Here is a 14,300-nt window from a genome sequence, read left to right on the forward strand (position 1 = left end):
TTTCTCACAAACAGCGTGCCGTCTTGGTTGGCTCTGAAGGATGCATATCGATGACTTGGAAAAGCAGTAGTCACACTGTTGTCAGAAAATTTATTTTCTGTGTTTGCTAGCACCAAGAGAAAAAAGCATATATACATAATGTACAGCGGTGATGGCTGTGTATGGTACCTCCCCTTGCTGAGTTGTCAGTGTTCTTAGCTCGTAATGGCTTAGTTGTGTAGATGGAAAAATTGACTCATTTTGAAGGGCGGTACGCGTAGGTATTCGCAGTCTCTGTCGCCCCTATCTTCCCATGTCTGAAAGGCAATAGGATTTGATATCAACTTGAAAAATGAACTTTATAAATGCTAAAACTTATTTCAAAGCTATATTTAATCTCTTATTTATTGCACACGTTATCTAATTAATATTACATCAAAGATATTACTAAAAATGATTTTTCATTCAAGGTTAAATTTGTCCACTTGTACTCCTGCTGAATGGTACTTTATCCTACAAATAGTTGTTGCAGATGGAGCCCAAAGAAATTTTGAAGTACTGAAATTATGTGCTGCACATACTTTGTACATTTATTTACTATTGCCAATGTTTACATTATATTGGAGGGTGTTTTAACTATTTAGGCTTACTGGGTTTCCGGGTGTCCAGATTTTTTATTGAGGAAGGTTCAGTTTATTTAAAGGATTGCCAAACAGTGTTCAGGTTTACATTCCCTGGTTGTACTGAATTTTGTGTAGCTTTAAATTCTGCTTAACCATCGTGCAAGGTGGTACCTAGCTTGCTTTTAGCCAACTTTCCTTCGTTATTCTCTTTTTTGATCTTCCTTATCTAGTATAATTCAGCTGTTTGACTTCTTTCAAGTAGCACCTTCACAGACTTCCTGAACAACAAGCTGGAATACTCATTGGAAATGCACAAATCACATTTAAAACATAAATCCTGCTTGTATTTTTTGTGATACTACATAGATTAAGTTATATTAAACTTGTTTTAGAAAGAGAATGAAGAGCAGTATTACTTGCATATCTTAATATACTTTTCTCCATTACAGGAACAAACCTTGGCCCTTAGGAAAGAAGGGATAGGTGTTGTGTTAGATTCTGAACTGCCTCATCTTATTGGCATTGATGATGATCTTCTTAGTACTGGTATCATCTTGTATCACTTGAAGGTAAAAACACGTCTGTGTTTCCACAACCTTTGTGTGCCTTGTGATTTTTGAGTAGACAAATTATGGTATTAATTTGCAATCTAAATATAGTGAGCGTTCATTACATTTCTCCACTCCGGTTAGATAGCTGTTAAAAGATTGTAACTGATTCAGATTATAATATCTGTCAGTTTATTGCTTAGGTTTATCCTGGGGATAGTGATAGATGTATGATATTCCTACCCATGTATATTGGTTTCTCATTCTTCTTGTTGTAAAGCTTAAATTGAAATCTAAATCTAGATTAATTGCCACAAAAGTGGTTCTATGCAGGACAGTTAATATTGCTAGCAAATTCAAGTTTTGTACAATAAAGATTGCTCTATGAAGGTATTCCAAGAATGTTATCTGATTCTTTCATGTATATGTATAAACATGTACTTGGTGCAGGATGCTGTGAGAAAGTGGAAGGTTAAATTATATCTTCGCAGGGGAGGGAAGAAGTTCAGCTGAAAATAACATATTTTGTCTTAATTAGGAAGGCCAAACATATGTTGGCAGAGAAGATGCTATGACAGAACAGGATATTGGTAAGGAAGTTGTTTTTTTTTTCACACTCATTCTTCCTTCAGTTGTTCTTTTTTCATCCAGTGTCTTACGATGTGAATAAAATTTCATCAATGTTTTGCCCTTTTCAATTAGTTGTTCACATGTTCTTGCATATTTTTATTTTTCAAAATCTTGTAACAGATCTGAATTATGTGGGATTTGCCTCAAAGAGCATAACTTCTAAAACAGCTTGTGGGCTTAAAATGTGTTGTTATTCATACACACTGAGATTTGTTGTTAATCTATTTCTTGTGGACTTTAAATAGGGTTCTGTAGAAATACCGCCCTTTTTCATGCAGCACCTGTCGTAATTGATGCATAATTGTTCTCTTAACCTTTGTGTAATGACAGTATTGTTACATTGTTATATCTAAAGTAATCTTTGGACTTTAGATTCATGTTGATGAAAATTCTGCAAGTTGATGAAAAATGGGTAGGCTTCTTCTATTGATTTCCTTATTCGCTTGATATCAGTGCAAACAAGTGCCAATACTGGACTGCCTTGACATATATGTTGCTTGAATGGAGTTTCATTAAATAAGTGAAAATCTTTAGTTCTCAAGTGAGAAATCAAGAGCCAAATAATTTAGTTCTGTGTGTTTTCTTTGGTCACAAGATGTCTGAATTTAAATTTCTAAATAAATTCTGAGAAACTAGAGTACCTATGTGTTGCTTTGTAACAGTAGACAACGTGATATATAAAATTTTCATCTTTGTTTCTGGTGAGAATGGAGGACTTCCTCGACTCTTGTACGATTGCCTCTACAGAAGAGAAGGAAAGTAGCATAAATGATTGATAGAAGGCCTGAGTGTAATAAACAGTAAGAACCTTATTTCAGCCATGCTTAATAATCTGTGATCACATATTGTATCCTGTCTCATCAGATTTGAATAAAACTGCTTTAAGGTCAAGATTTTTTCATTATTACTCAGTGAAACTAGTCAAAAAAACCAGTTTCTACAAGTGTGTGCAAATAAACATATTAATCTGGTGCCAAAACATGGGAGAAAAGAAGATTACACAAAAAAACAAAACACTTCTCTCTGCATTAAAATAAAGCAATAAACAGGGTAAACCTTCAAGGCATACAGTTGCTAAAAGGTAGGAATTGATGAGAAAAAGAACAAAACATTATCCAGAATAAAGAGAAAGGACATTTTCAAATAGATAGTGCCATATGTTTTTAATAAATTAATATCAAATTACTAATTTTATTTGTTGTTAAGAGACTAATTATGTTGTTTTATTTCTGTGTGTTTTAGTTCTTCATGGCCTTGATTTGGAAAGTGAGCACTGCGTCTTTGAAAATCTCAATGGTACTGTGAATCTAATACCACTGAATGGAGCTCAGTGTTCTGTGAATGGTATTCAGGTTACAGAAGCCACACACCTAAACCAAGGTATTGCCCAGAATAATGTAATTTTTATACAGCGTCCTTTTTTTTCTTTCTGGCAACAACACTGAAAACTCCATCTGTATTTAAGGGGTTTATTGTTAAATTCCTTTTAATTTTGATTCCTTTTCTTCTCCTCTGCAATTAGGAGAGCCTTGGAGGGTTTATTCAGTCAGAGAACTGCAATACGGTGAAAAAAGAATTCTTTACTAACTTAAGCTACATTATCATCTTGAGTATGAATTGATAATTACCATTTGATTTCATTAAAAATTTATGCATAAAGTAAACTCCATGCCAGATGGCTTAGATTGCTGTGATATTAAAAAAAAGAATACCAGTCTGTGTACGAACAAAATGGTGTTGGAGACTTCCCCCGCCCCGAATTTCAGGCCGGCCAGTCCTGCTAACACTCTTTTGGCAAATCCTTTTGTATAGCAGTAGATTCAGCTAGAGTATCCGTTAACTGCAGGTGTAGTAAAATGACACAAAGGGAGAGGCTAACTGTAATGGAGGAAGGTTAGAGAATTATAATTTCAGTGCAGAAACTTTAAAATCTGGAAATGAAAAAGCAACTGGGACAGCTGGGAGCAAAGATGTGTAGTGTTGGCCTGGAAAGGACTGGTGAAACAACTAAGCTGATGAGTTCTACAGCAGAGGTTCTCAGCGTTTCTTCCAGGAGCACCCAGAACGCTTTTCTGTTTAGCAGTGAGGTTGTGACCCAGCTCTGCTGCTGAAGAAACAGTGTCGCTTTACATCCCTGGAAAGAAACCCTCAGAGCAAACTTACTTGAACAAATTAGGAGTTCAGTGGAAAGGACAGTGTTGAACGAGGATAATCTTGTATCTTTTCTGAACTCAAGCACTTCAAGATTTTGCTTTCAGAAAGTAAGGAATTTTGGTGTGGAAAGGGGATGTTGATTCAGCAAAGCATCTACTTATTCATGTAAAATAAGAGAGCAATGCAGTTGTCATTTCTGTTACAGATAGTCAGTTTTCATCAAATTAATCTTTCATTTCCACTGACATTTTCTTTAGAACCAAGCTTACAGGTGATCTTTTTTTTCTTTTCTTTTTTTTGGTGGGGATGACTGCTTATCAGAGTGCTCTCTTCTTTTAATTGCCTCAGGCATTTTTCTGTGTACATGGTAGGAACAGGCAGGTCTGCGTGTTTTGGCCTGAGTCAAGTGAAGGGGAAGATCAGGCTGTAAATGAGTTTATTCATAGATGAGGGAAGAAAGGGTAATGGAAGAGGATTGTTCCTTGCCTCCAAGGAATGGTGAGCATAGAATGAATTATCTGGAACTTTCTGCTATCACTTGGGAAAGCAGGTAATGCTTTCCAGTGACAGATATTTTTGGAAGTATTTACATCATGTTTTACTGATTCTTGGCAAGCAAATACATTTTTAAAATCCAGCGTTTACCCCAGTATAAAATAATGCCTTGTTACACTTTGTTTGCCCTTCTAGGAGAGAAGAAAAATCATCTTGAAGATGGGAAGTATCTTCCTATCATATATTGTACTCCCACACCCAACCACAATTCTGAAACTAGGATCCTCTCTCTTCCCACCATCTTACTATATGCACCCACTTTTCCACAGTCCATGACCTTCCTTCTGCATACCCAAATGTATGGTCCTGTATGGGTGCGCACCAGGCCTGGAATTACATGTTCCTCACCCTCGTACATCTTTCCTGTCCAATCTGATTTTCTGTACTTCCCAAGCACGCTGTCACACGCAGCCTGAGCATGGTCCCGTGATTTCAGCTGGGTTTTCAGCACCACCTGAACTCTTTCCAAGAGCTATGAAGGAGTTAGAACAGACTTGCTCTGCTGGAGCGAGTTAGCAGAGACCAGCTGATCAGAGGTAACAGAGGTTTTTAACTCATGACCTCGGTAAAGAGTTGGCCCACAGGCGGTTTATCACTGATGTTTTGGCATGTGATAGCTTGCTTTTGTCACAGGTGGCAGTTGTACTCGCTGACCTAGGCTTCCGTCACATGCAAGATAACATTAAAGAACAGGCGTATGGAGAAGATGACAGATTTTTCAGCAGCAAATCTAAGGTTGACATGTTTTTTAGAAGAACTTTCTGGGTGGGGGGAAAGCCCAATCCTCTTTGCCTTATATTTGGGTAAATCCTATTGATAAATGGTTAGCATTAGAAGCATTGGCTTCTATGGCAAATAGAAAGAATAAGAGTTGTAGTTGCAATGACTCATCTTTGCTTTAGCCTACTACATTTCAAAGTGGGTAAAGGTTTGATGGGCCTCAGAAGAAGGTAAGAGTTTGGATGTTATTTCCTTCTTCCAAGCCTACTGTGTAATGCCTAATGACTTAGTTTTGTCCCATGAAGAGTGGAAGCTTGCCTTTTTTTTTTTCTTTTTTTTTTTTTTTTTTAGTATTTCTTTCTATCTAAAGAAATTTGCACCTCAAAAGGAGGGGCAAAGATTTCTTTTAGGTTACTAAATTGTACAAAAACAGCTGTCTAAGCTGCCCTGTAGACTGTCTAACCAGACTGAGCCTGAAAGACGATGTCAGATGGGAAGAGCCAATGAAATAACCAGTTTACCAACTCGTGCGCAATACATATGTCCTAGCTGTGATAGCATTTAGTCTCACAGCATGAAATGCCAGTATCTTTAAATATCTGCTTCAGAGATCTCTGATTAACTGCTGATATATTTAAATGTTTCCGTTTATTATTAATAACTATTCATTTGAAAATGTGTTAAGTTTTTATGCTGTTTTAGAATGTAGATTTAAAAAAAAAAGGCATAGTAATTAATTAATACTTCCTTCTTCAGATTACTTCCAGCATTTGTAAATTCTGGTTAATGTGCCCTTTTTGTGTAAAATAAACTTTCTACAGTATTTTTTATTCTTAAGAGCATCTGCTAGGATTTCTAGAGATAAATGAATTAATATTCACATACTATAGTTTGTCCTTTGCCTTAAACTTATCCTCAGCTTAAGCTGAGTTTTCCATTTTTAGGCCAAACTGCCAACCCTTCTGTAGCTGATATCTCCCACTTTTTTTTTTTTTCATATTCATTAGTTAAAAAATAACTTCTAAAATATTAGGAAGATTAATTATGGATACATTTGTTTGTATAGTTCCAAAATACTGATCTATGTAGTTGAGTGATGCTTGATGATATTTGAACATATATTCTTCTTATTTATTTCATATACTTTCTGGCCATTTACGTATGGGAAGAAACTAGCTAAATTACCTGATAAGAGTTCCCCAAATGGTACAGACTTTTTATTGCTTGTTTTTTTGTGTGTATTTTTAGTAGTATCATTGTATTTGATAAACCTTTTTTCCTTTGCTGCTTTACATTCAATGAGAATGAGAATTATTGCTTAGAGTAAATAAATGGAAAGCAAAACCCATAGAAAATTCTGTTGTTTCCGTGCCAACACTTACTCTACATTTTGCACACATGCATTCAGATGGGGAGCTGCATTGTACAATAGCATAATAGTGGGCCATCTAAACTAGTACTTAGGAAATATTATACAGAACAGTTTTGATACGGACTTTTTTTCCTGAATAGATAAGCAGCACCATCACAGCCTAAGTTTTGTCAAATGTGAATTAAGATTGTACAGTTTTTCCTAAATTCTGGAATAAGATTTAAAAGAAAGAGTATAGAGACAAAAAGCAGCATCATGCAGTAATGTCTGTGACATGCTTAGATAGAAAAGAGGAATTTAATGGGGGGAGGAGCTGTAATTCCTGTTCTAACCTGTACATTGGCTGTATTAGTGTATTAAATACTTCCCATAATGATGTATCATGTCATGTGCATATCTCTTCTCTTTCCTCCTATTCAGACCTATGCCAAATCTCCTCCTCCCATGATCATGATCATACATTCAGAGATGTACTAAGAGAGAAGCCCAGCAGTTGTTCATTTGATCAGTCATGTGTTTTCAAACGTTCATGTACTTAAGTACACTGTTCGGTTTTATATTTGTAAAGTTAGGAACAGTTACCTATATTTGTACTCATTCTGAAATTTAAATTCACTGAAGCTGTTTCCATTTAATAATGTGGTCAAAAATATTTACAACTAATTATCTTCATTCCAAGCTGAAGGAATTTCACTGAAATCCTCACTGCCTCCTCTGCTAAAATAATCAAAATCCCCCTCCAGGCAAACAGCAAGAGCAGAACAGATACATGTTTGGGGAAAACTGTGAGCATATGAAGCAGTTGTAGAATAGAAAGAGTTTAACTGCTTTCACTATAGCAGTCATGACCAGCAGGGCCCCTTTTTAATATGCTTTCTTGAAAAGTATGCCCAGTGCACGTCATGAGGGAAGGGCCAACCAGCTGCAGCACATAAATTACAAAGATGGTATCGGAATGTCTTTGCCATACCAACCTACATACAAATTTATGAAAGCTATTTCTGTTTAAGATTAGACTGAGGTGAAATGTTAGTATGATCCAAAATTGAGGTGTGATGTAGACAGCAAGGAGTGACACTGTGACTACAGTGAATTTTGCCATTGATTTTGCTAAGCTTGGGTGATCTTACTTGGGCTGATATTCCTGATTAAGCTAATTTTCGGAGGAGCATTCTTAGCTGAGGACAGTATTTTATTCTCAGATGGTAACAATTTGTTTGCGGTGAGCAGTGTAAGTGCAGTTCTCTTTCAGACTGTAAATGTAATAGCAGCTTTTTTCTTTTAAAAATGCCTCCCACCGACAGATAAATGCTTGATTCTGTGGTGGTTAACTTGGAAGACTTCCATTTCATAACAGCAGTGAGACATCACTGACGATATATTTTTTAGTAGGAAAGTATTAATCTTGGTGCCAGCTTCTTCAAAATATGATAGTAAATGTCCAGAAACACGTTATTTGTGATCTGTACCTGTAATTGATTAAATACAATAATGGATGTTTACTGAGCAATATAAATTATTCCATTTTTTCCCCCTTGAAAATAAGTATTGGGTATAAAAGTCTAATAATCCTATTTTGGGTAGTGGTAGCTTTCAATGTTTTTCTATATAAAGATAAGAAAGGTAAGTGAGAGTATAAATTATGGAGCAATGGAGCTTTCAGCTTAGGTGGATTCAAACCTGTCTTGGATCAGTAGCAGAGAAGTGAAAGTTAGTTTGTCCTTAGCCTTAGTTATGGACATACCTGTGACATTTGGCACTTGCTGGTTTCTAGCCCCCAAAGTAGCAGTGTTGAAAGAGTATATAGGAAAAATTTGGGGCAGCTGCTACTACTGCTTCCTCTACTTCATCAGCTGAACAACATCAACATGACTAATCGTTGTGTGCATGAGTGTGTGCTTTTTTTTTTTTTTTTTTTTTTTAACTAGGAACATGAAGGAATGAACATACACAGCAGTTAACGGCTGTGATCATACATCTTTATACACTTTAATTGTTTATTTTATTACTTTAAGTTCTAAGTTGAAGTTCTTTATGAAAGTATTTGCTTACATATTGGATGACTGAAAAAATATTTGGCATTTTCTGGTGCAGCATGTTGTCAGTAAATTGTGTGGTTTTTTTCTCATCAGGTGCTGTTATATTACTTGGAAGAACCAATATGTTTCGCTTTAACCACCCCAAAGAAGCTGCCAAGCTAAGGGAAAAAAGAAAGGTGAGATTGAGTATTTGGGGGAATTTCATCAAATGAAAGGAAGAGTTTGTAAGCACAGTAGTGTTTGTCTAATACTTTCATTTTATGGTCTGTTGTTAGAGTGGACTGCTGTCTTCCTTCAGCTTATCTATGACAGATCTTTCAAAATCTTGTGAGAACCTGTCAGCAGTTATGCTTTATAATCCAGGGTGAGTATATTCTGAAATGCAGTTGTATAAATGGCACCAGTTCTCCTTGTTAGTGGTTTGAATGTTTCAAGTGGCAGTGATAGAAATTATTTTGTTCTCAAGTTAATACTACATTCAAGCTAAATAATGGGCTTCCAAATGATGTAAGAACTTTTCAGAAACTTTATTTGAACTAATATTTCAAGTCTGTGCTAGAAAATGGGATAAAAGGACATTGAGGAGGTTTCCATTATGCAGAAAACTTGCTCTTACAAGGGATCCACTACTCAAAGGCAAGAAGAGTAACTGCACCAGCTGACAGCCACACTGACAGATCTGACACTAATAAAGTCATAGTGCCTGGACTTCAGGAGGCAAAGTTTGTCATTAAAACCAAGGCAGTCCAGCACAATTATGATATTGCAAACTTTACATTTATACTTTCTTGAGAATTACAAGATAACTTTTTTTTCCTGAGAAAAATGTATTGTAAACTGGAAATTAAGTAAGACTTCTAAAGTTCATTTAATACCAATACAGGCATAAAAAGGCCAGGAAATTAGTGTCTTAGGTTCTCATCTATATACCTCTTAGTAGGTGGCTAGGGTAGGATATGGAGAACAGTTTTATTATGCAGTTAAAATGAAATAGACTGCTTGTTGTAGAGAAACTGTTTTTAATGTTTTTACCAGTGTTCTTAAAGTAATTTAGAGAGAATTGGTGGTGTTGTGTTCAGATTTTCCCCCCCCCAAATGGCTAGTGCTTGTGTTTTGAATTGAGCATGAGATGAAACACCTTAACCACCTACGTGCTTTTGAAAAATTGGCCATATTTTGATAGTGCAGCTTTATTCCTGAGTTTGTGTGGGATTGCTCTTTGTCCATTAGAACTTAGGAAGATTGAACAGGTAATGACAAATTCAAGTTAAATAATGTGTTAAATATTGTGGTATGTGTAAAAACTGCTTCAAATGTCATTGTTGCTCTCTTGCTACTAAGTTACCTACAAAGAACTCAAGACACTGAGCTGGTTGCTCATAAATTACACATCTTTTTTCAGACAGAGGTGAAAGAGAAGGTCAAAATGTAGACTTTTTTTTTTTTCTCTCTTTCAGCCTTTTCAAATAGGTTGATCTTCCATTGACAGTTGCTGTTGAGGGCTAGGGAAAGTTCCTGGCTATTCTGTTACCTCTGATTATGAATCTGCTACCTTCATCACTTCCTAGAGTAATAATGTTACACTGAATACTGCTATGAATAACTGCATTATACTGCACAATACAGAATCACAGAATGGTTAAGGTTGGAAGGGACCTCTGGAGATGGTCCAAATCCAACCCCCCTGCCCAAGCAGGATCACCTAGAGCACATTGCACAGGATCGCGTCCAGGCAGGTTTTGAATATCTCCAGAGAAGGAGACTCCAAACCTCTCTGGGCAGCCTGCTCCAGTGCTCTGTCACCCTCACAGGAAAGAAGTTTTTCCTCATATTCAGGTGGAACTCCCTGTGTTTCCATTTGTGCCCGTTGCTTCTTGTGCTGTCGCTGGGCACCACTGAAGAGAGTCTGGCCCCATCCTCTTGACACCCTCCCTTTACATATTTATACACATTAATAAGATCCCCTCTCAGTCTTCTCTTCTCCAGGCTAAAGAGGTCCAACTCTCTCAGCCTTTCCTCATAAGAGAGATGCTCCAGTCCCCTAATCATCTTAGTAGCCCTATGCTGGACTTGCTCCAGTAGTGCCATATGTCTCTCATACTGGGGAGCCCAGAACTGGACGCAGGACTCCAGATGTGGTACTCAGCAGGGCTGAGTAGAGGGGGAGGATCACCTCCCTCGACTTGCTGGCAACACTCTTCCTAATACACCCCAGGATACCAGTGGCCTTCTTGGCCACAAGGGCACATTGCTGCCTCATGGTTAATTTGTCCACCAGGACTCCCAGGTCTTTCTCTGCAGAGCTGCTTTCCAGCAGATCCACCTCCAGCCTGTCCTGGTGCATGGGGTTATTCCTCCCCAGGTGCAGGACTCTGCACTTGCCTTTGTTGAACTTCATGAGGTTCCTCTCCACCCCTCTCTCCAGCCTGTCCAGATCTCTCTGAATGGCAGCACATACCAACCTTGACACTTTGCAATCACTGTAGACTAGGACATATTGTTTCAGCATTGCTTCAGTTGTAGTCTTTCAGATTTACAGTAAAATATAACAGTATGGTCAAGGTCCAGGTGAGCATAGGCTTAAGAATGATTTCCCTGCCCAAGGAGTTCAGATAATGTCAAATCATGTTTGATAGAGAGGATTTTTTTTCTGTGAGCCATATAAAAATATGTCTAAAGAGTTAATTGATTGCCTCTGGGATGGAATAGATAGCACCAAATTCATTTTTTTTCAGTGTGTTTTGTGGAAGATGGCTTCTTTCTTCCTTATCAGATCTTCAAACACCTCACCTTGCTTTCCTGGAAATCTTACAATATGATTAATATCTTTAAATTACCAATGTACTCAGCAATTTTCAGAAACACTATAGTTTTTCCTATTTAGCACTTGTAGCTTTTATTTCCCTCCTTCGGTGTGATTATGAGGGAACTACTCTTGTTGAAACTGAGGTGAAATACTCCTCATACTCCTGAACATTTTCATGCCTGTATTTTATTAGACAGTAAACTATGAGCAGAGGGTTAATTATTGGTATTCTTCTGCTAGTCTGCATTCAATTAATCTTTGCGAATTGACTTGCGAGAATAGGTGTTTTGTCTTGCTTAATTTGTAAACACAAACCAGGATTATGCTTAAGGCTCATTACAGGAGGAATGCAAGTCTGCATGACTGTCACTTGTTTGTGAGCAATAAAACCTGTTCAAAGTTGGACATTGTCACTGTTACATACACATGTTTTCCTCTAAGTGAGGAAGCTCAAAGTTGTGTATTTGTAATTTAAGCTCTTATCCCTATCTTCGGACACTTTAACAATGTTTAAAATAATATATGCCACACCTAATAAAATACATTACCCACACAATGCAGAGGCTGTCTGTGTCCTAATAGATCAGTGATTTAAAAAAATAATAATTTCAATTATGACTGCTTTTACTGCTTTTATGACTGCTGCAAAGAGAAGGCAGGCTGTGAAGTTTGCTCTGCTGTTTAACTGAACCATGATCTTAGAAATCAGTGGAAGAAAACATGTTCCATTACTGATGTGTCTTTACGGACAGCAATTTGACAACAGCAGCTTTTCAGCTTAGGCTGCGCTTCCATGACAATGTTTGATTCGTCTAAGTAGATGCTAACACTGTCTTCTTTCCATCTCTTGCTTTGGGACAGCACTGTTTTTTTTCTGATCATACGGTGAGTTTGTCCAGGGAGGTAATTCTGCAGAAAATGTCACTTTAAGGGTGACAGGTAGCTAGGGTAATTAAAGAAAAGAAAACGTGCTTTGGATAAAGCAGACCACAAATGTTTAGGGTGTAATAATATTTTAAAGACAATGATGCCATATCCGTAAGGAGTTAAACAGCTTGCAGAACACCTGAGTTCTGGACTTCCAGCTGGGGATGCTGCTGAGCAAGTACAGTCCTGCAGTGGTTATTCTTCTAAGTGGTGTCTGTGTTCAGTCTGGGTAAAACATATTCAATAAACCTAATCTCTGGAGTTCAAAAGGCAAGGTAATTGTAGCAAAGTCGTTAGGTGAGGAGGAGCGTGTTGCTTTCTAGGAAAGTAGAGATGGAAAAAGACTATCCTTCACTAAATTTGGCTTGGGTTTTATTATTATTTTAGCATCCAGGAGCAACCTAGGACTTGGACTACTTCCTTTATTGTGACTCTTTATAACAGACTGTAGTATTGCCTCGTTCCTGGTTTGACAGCTTTCAGTAAATCATCACACTATGAGAACTGATGGTCACCAGCAATGTAGATGTAGATGCAACAGCAGACCCATTGCTTTTTGTGGGATTTCTGTAGCTGACCAGCGTTCTGCCTATTGTTAATTTACTACTTTCAACCCTTTTCTTCCAATTTTAGTATTAATAACCTGGCAGCTAAATTTGCAGTTTCTGTAGATTGTAATAAGCAGCTTGTAAGATCTATCATCTTTAGCAGTAAATGGCAGAAGAGCCTGTGGGTTATTGCTTTCAGTTGTTGTGATAGCGGATAAATAACATCTCTCCTATTGTGGTGTTTGCAGCGAAATTTAGGAGTTTAACCCCTAGTGTGTGCTCCATGAGAACTCTCCCAAACGTGCAAAGTACTGGTACCACAGGCTTTGTCAAGAATGTGCCCTGAATATTAAAAGTCTGCTGCTGCCTACACCCAGAGCTGCTGCTGTCTTTGGGTAAAATTGCACCATGCTGGGAGGGGAGACAGGGGATTCCTCCATTCCTCCTCCCGCGTTTCTTCCTCACTCAAGGCAAGGGCCATCATTACTGAGCAAGGAGTCACGCTCCTTTGTTGTACCAGAAATCAGCTAGACGCTTCTGCATGGTAGCACAGCTCCAACAAGTGTGGGGTGTGTGGGTGTGTGTGTGGGTGTGTGTGTCACCCTCTCCTACGGTGACATTATAACCTGGAGGTTAGGACACTGCTGGCAGGTGGGAGATGGACATTTTTGTTTGTTTAACTGGCCTAGTGTTTTAAGACTTGAGGAGTCTCAAATTGTAGAAAATTCTGTCTTGATTTGTTATTTATGGTAAAGAACTGACTTAATTTATGCTCAGTAGGTCAAGAGTTCTGTTATCTAAATTTTTAAGCTTCTTTTTTCAGTCTGAACGTTTGTTAGTGGTGGTAACTGAGGCAGATTGCATCATGCACAAAACAATCTCTCTGCATTATCTTAGGCACTATATCTGGTAATGATTACTAAATGCTGGTTGATTAGTGGAAATTGCTGTACTCCACACATTTCTTTCTATAGAGTTTTTCTCTAACAGTGAAAATCTTCTTTTCCCTAAAGAAGACAGCCCACGTATTTTGCCTACTGTATTTTGTATTTTTCCTGTCTGAAAAATCATAGTATCATCTTTATAATTGTGTTTTCAAATGGGTGGTCTTTGTGTGTGACTTTTGTTGTGTTTCTAAGTTTGGCTGTTGATTTCCCATATGTGGAGGTAGTTGCACAAAATTCTGGTTTAACATGCAAAATTCTCTGTACTTCTGGTTCCCAGTGTTTGTCTTTAATCTGGTGTCATGCAACACTGCTTCAGCTAATGAGCTTTGGATAAAATAGAGTTTTGCTCATAGATTTAGTTTGAAGATTTAATTGGTGGATCTTTTGTAAGTTACATTACAGTGTAACTCTAAAACCACTTATGGGAAACCTTAGTCTTCTCATGGATTTAG

The 14,300-nt window shown here is 37.5% G+C and overlaps 1 protein-coding gene across 4 annotated transcripts in view; it reads left to right on the forward strand.

The window, feature by feature from the left end:
* KIF16B (kinesin family member 16B) overlaps nucleotides 1-14,300 on the forward strand; it is a 150,884-nt gene that overhangs the window by 70,554 nt on the left and 66,030 nt on the right. For all 4 annotated transcript variants that reach the window (XM_067292883.1, XM_067292885.1, XM_067292884.1 and 1 more), the window contains exons 13-17: nucleotides 1,052-1,171; nucleotides 1,689-1,740; nucleotides 3,023-3,160; nucleotides 8,714-8,796; nucleotides 8,896-8,984. In XM_067292883.1, coding sequence (XP_067148984.1) covers nucleotides 1,052-1,171; nucleotides 1,689-1,740; nucleotides 3,023-3,160; nucleotides 8,714-8,796; nucleotides 8,896-8,984 — 482 coding nt within the window. The remainder of the gene's footprint in view (nucleotides 1-1,051; nucleotides 1,172-1,688; nucleotides 1,741-3,022; nucleotides 3,161-8,713; nucleotides 8,797-8,895; nucleotides 8,985-14,300) is intronic.

The sequence above is a fragment of the Apteryx mantelli genome, chromosome 3, assembly GCF_036417845.1.
Source record: "Apteryx mantelli isolate bAptMan1 chromosome 3, bAptMan1.hap1, whole genome shotgun sequence".
Lineage (NCBI taxonomy): Eukaryota > Metazoa > Chordata > Aves > Apterygiformes > Apterygidae > Apteryx > Apteryx mantelli.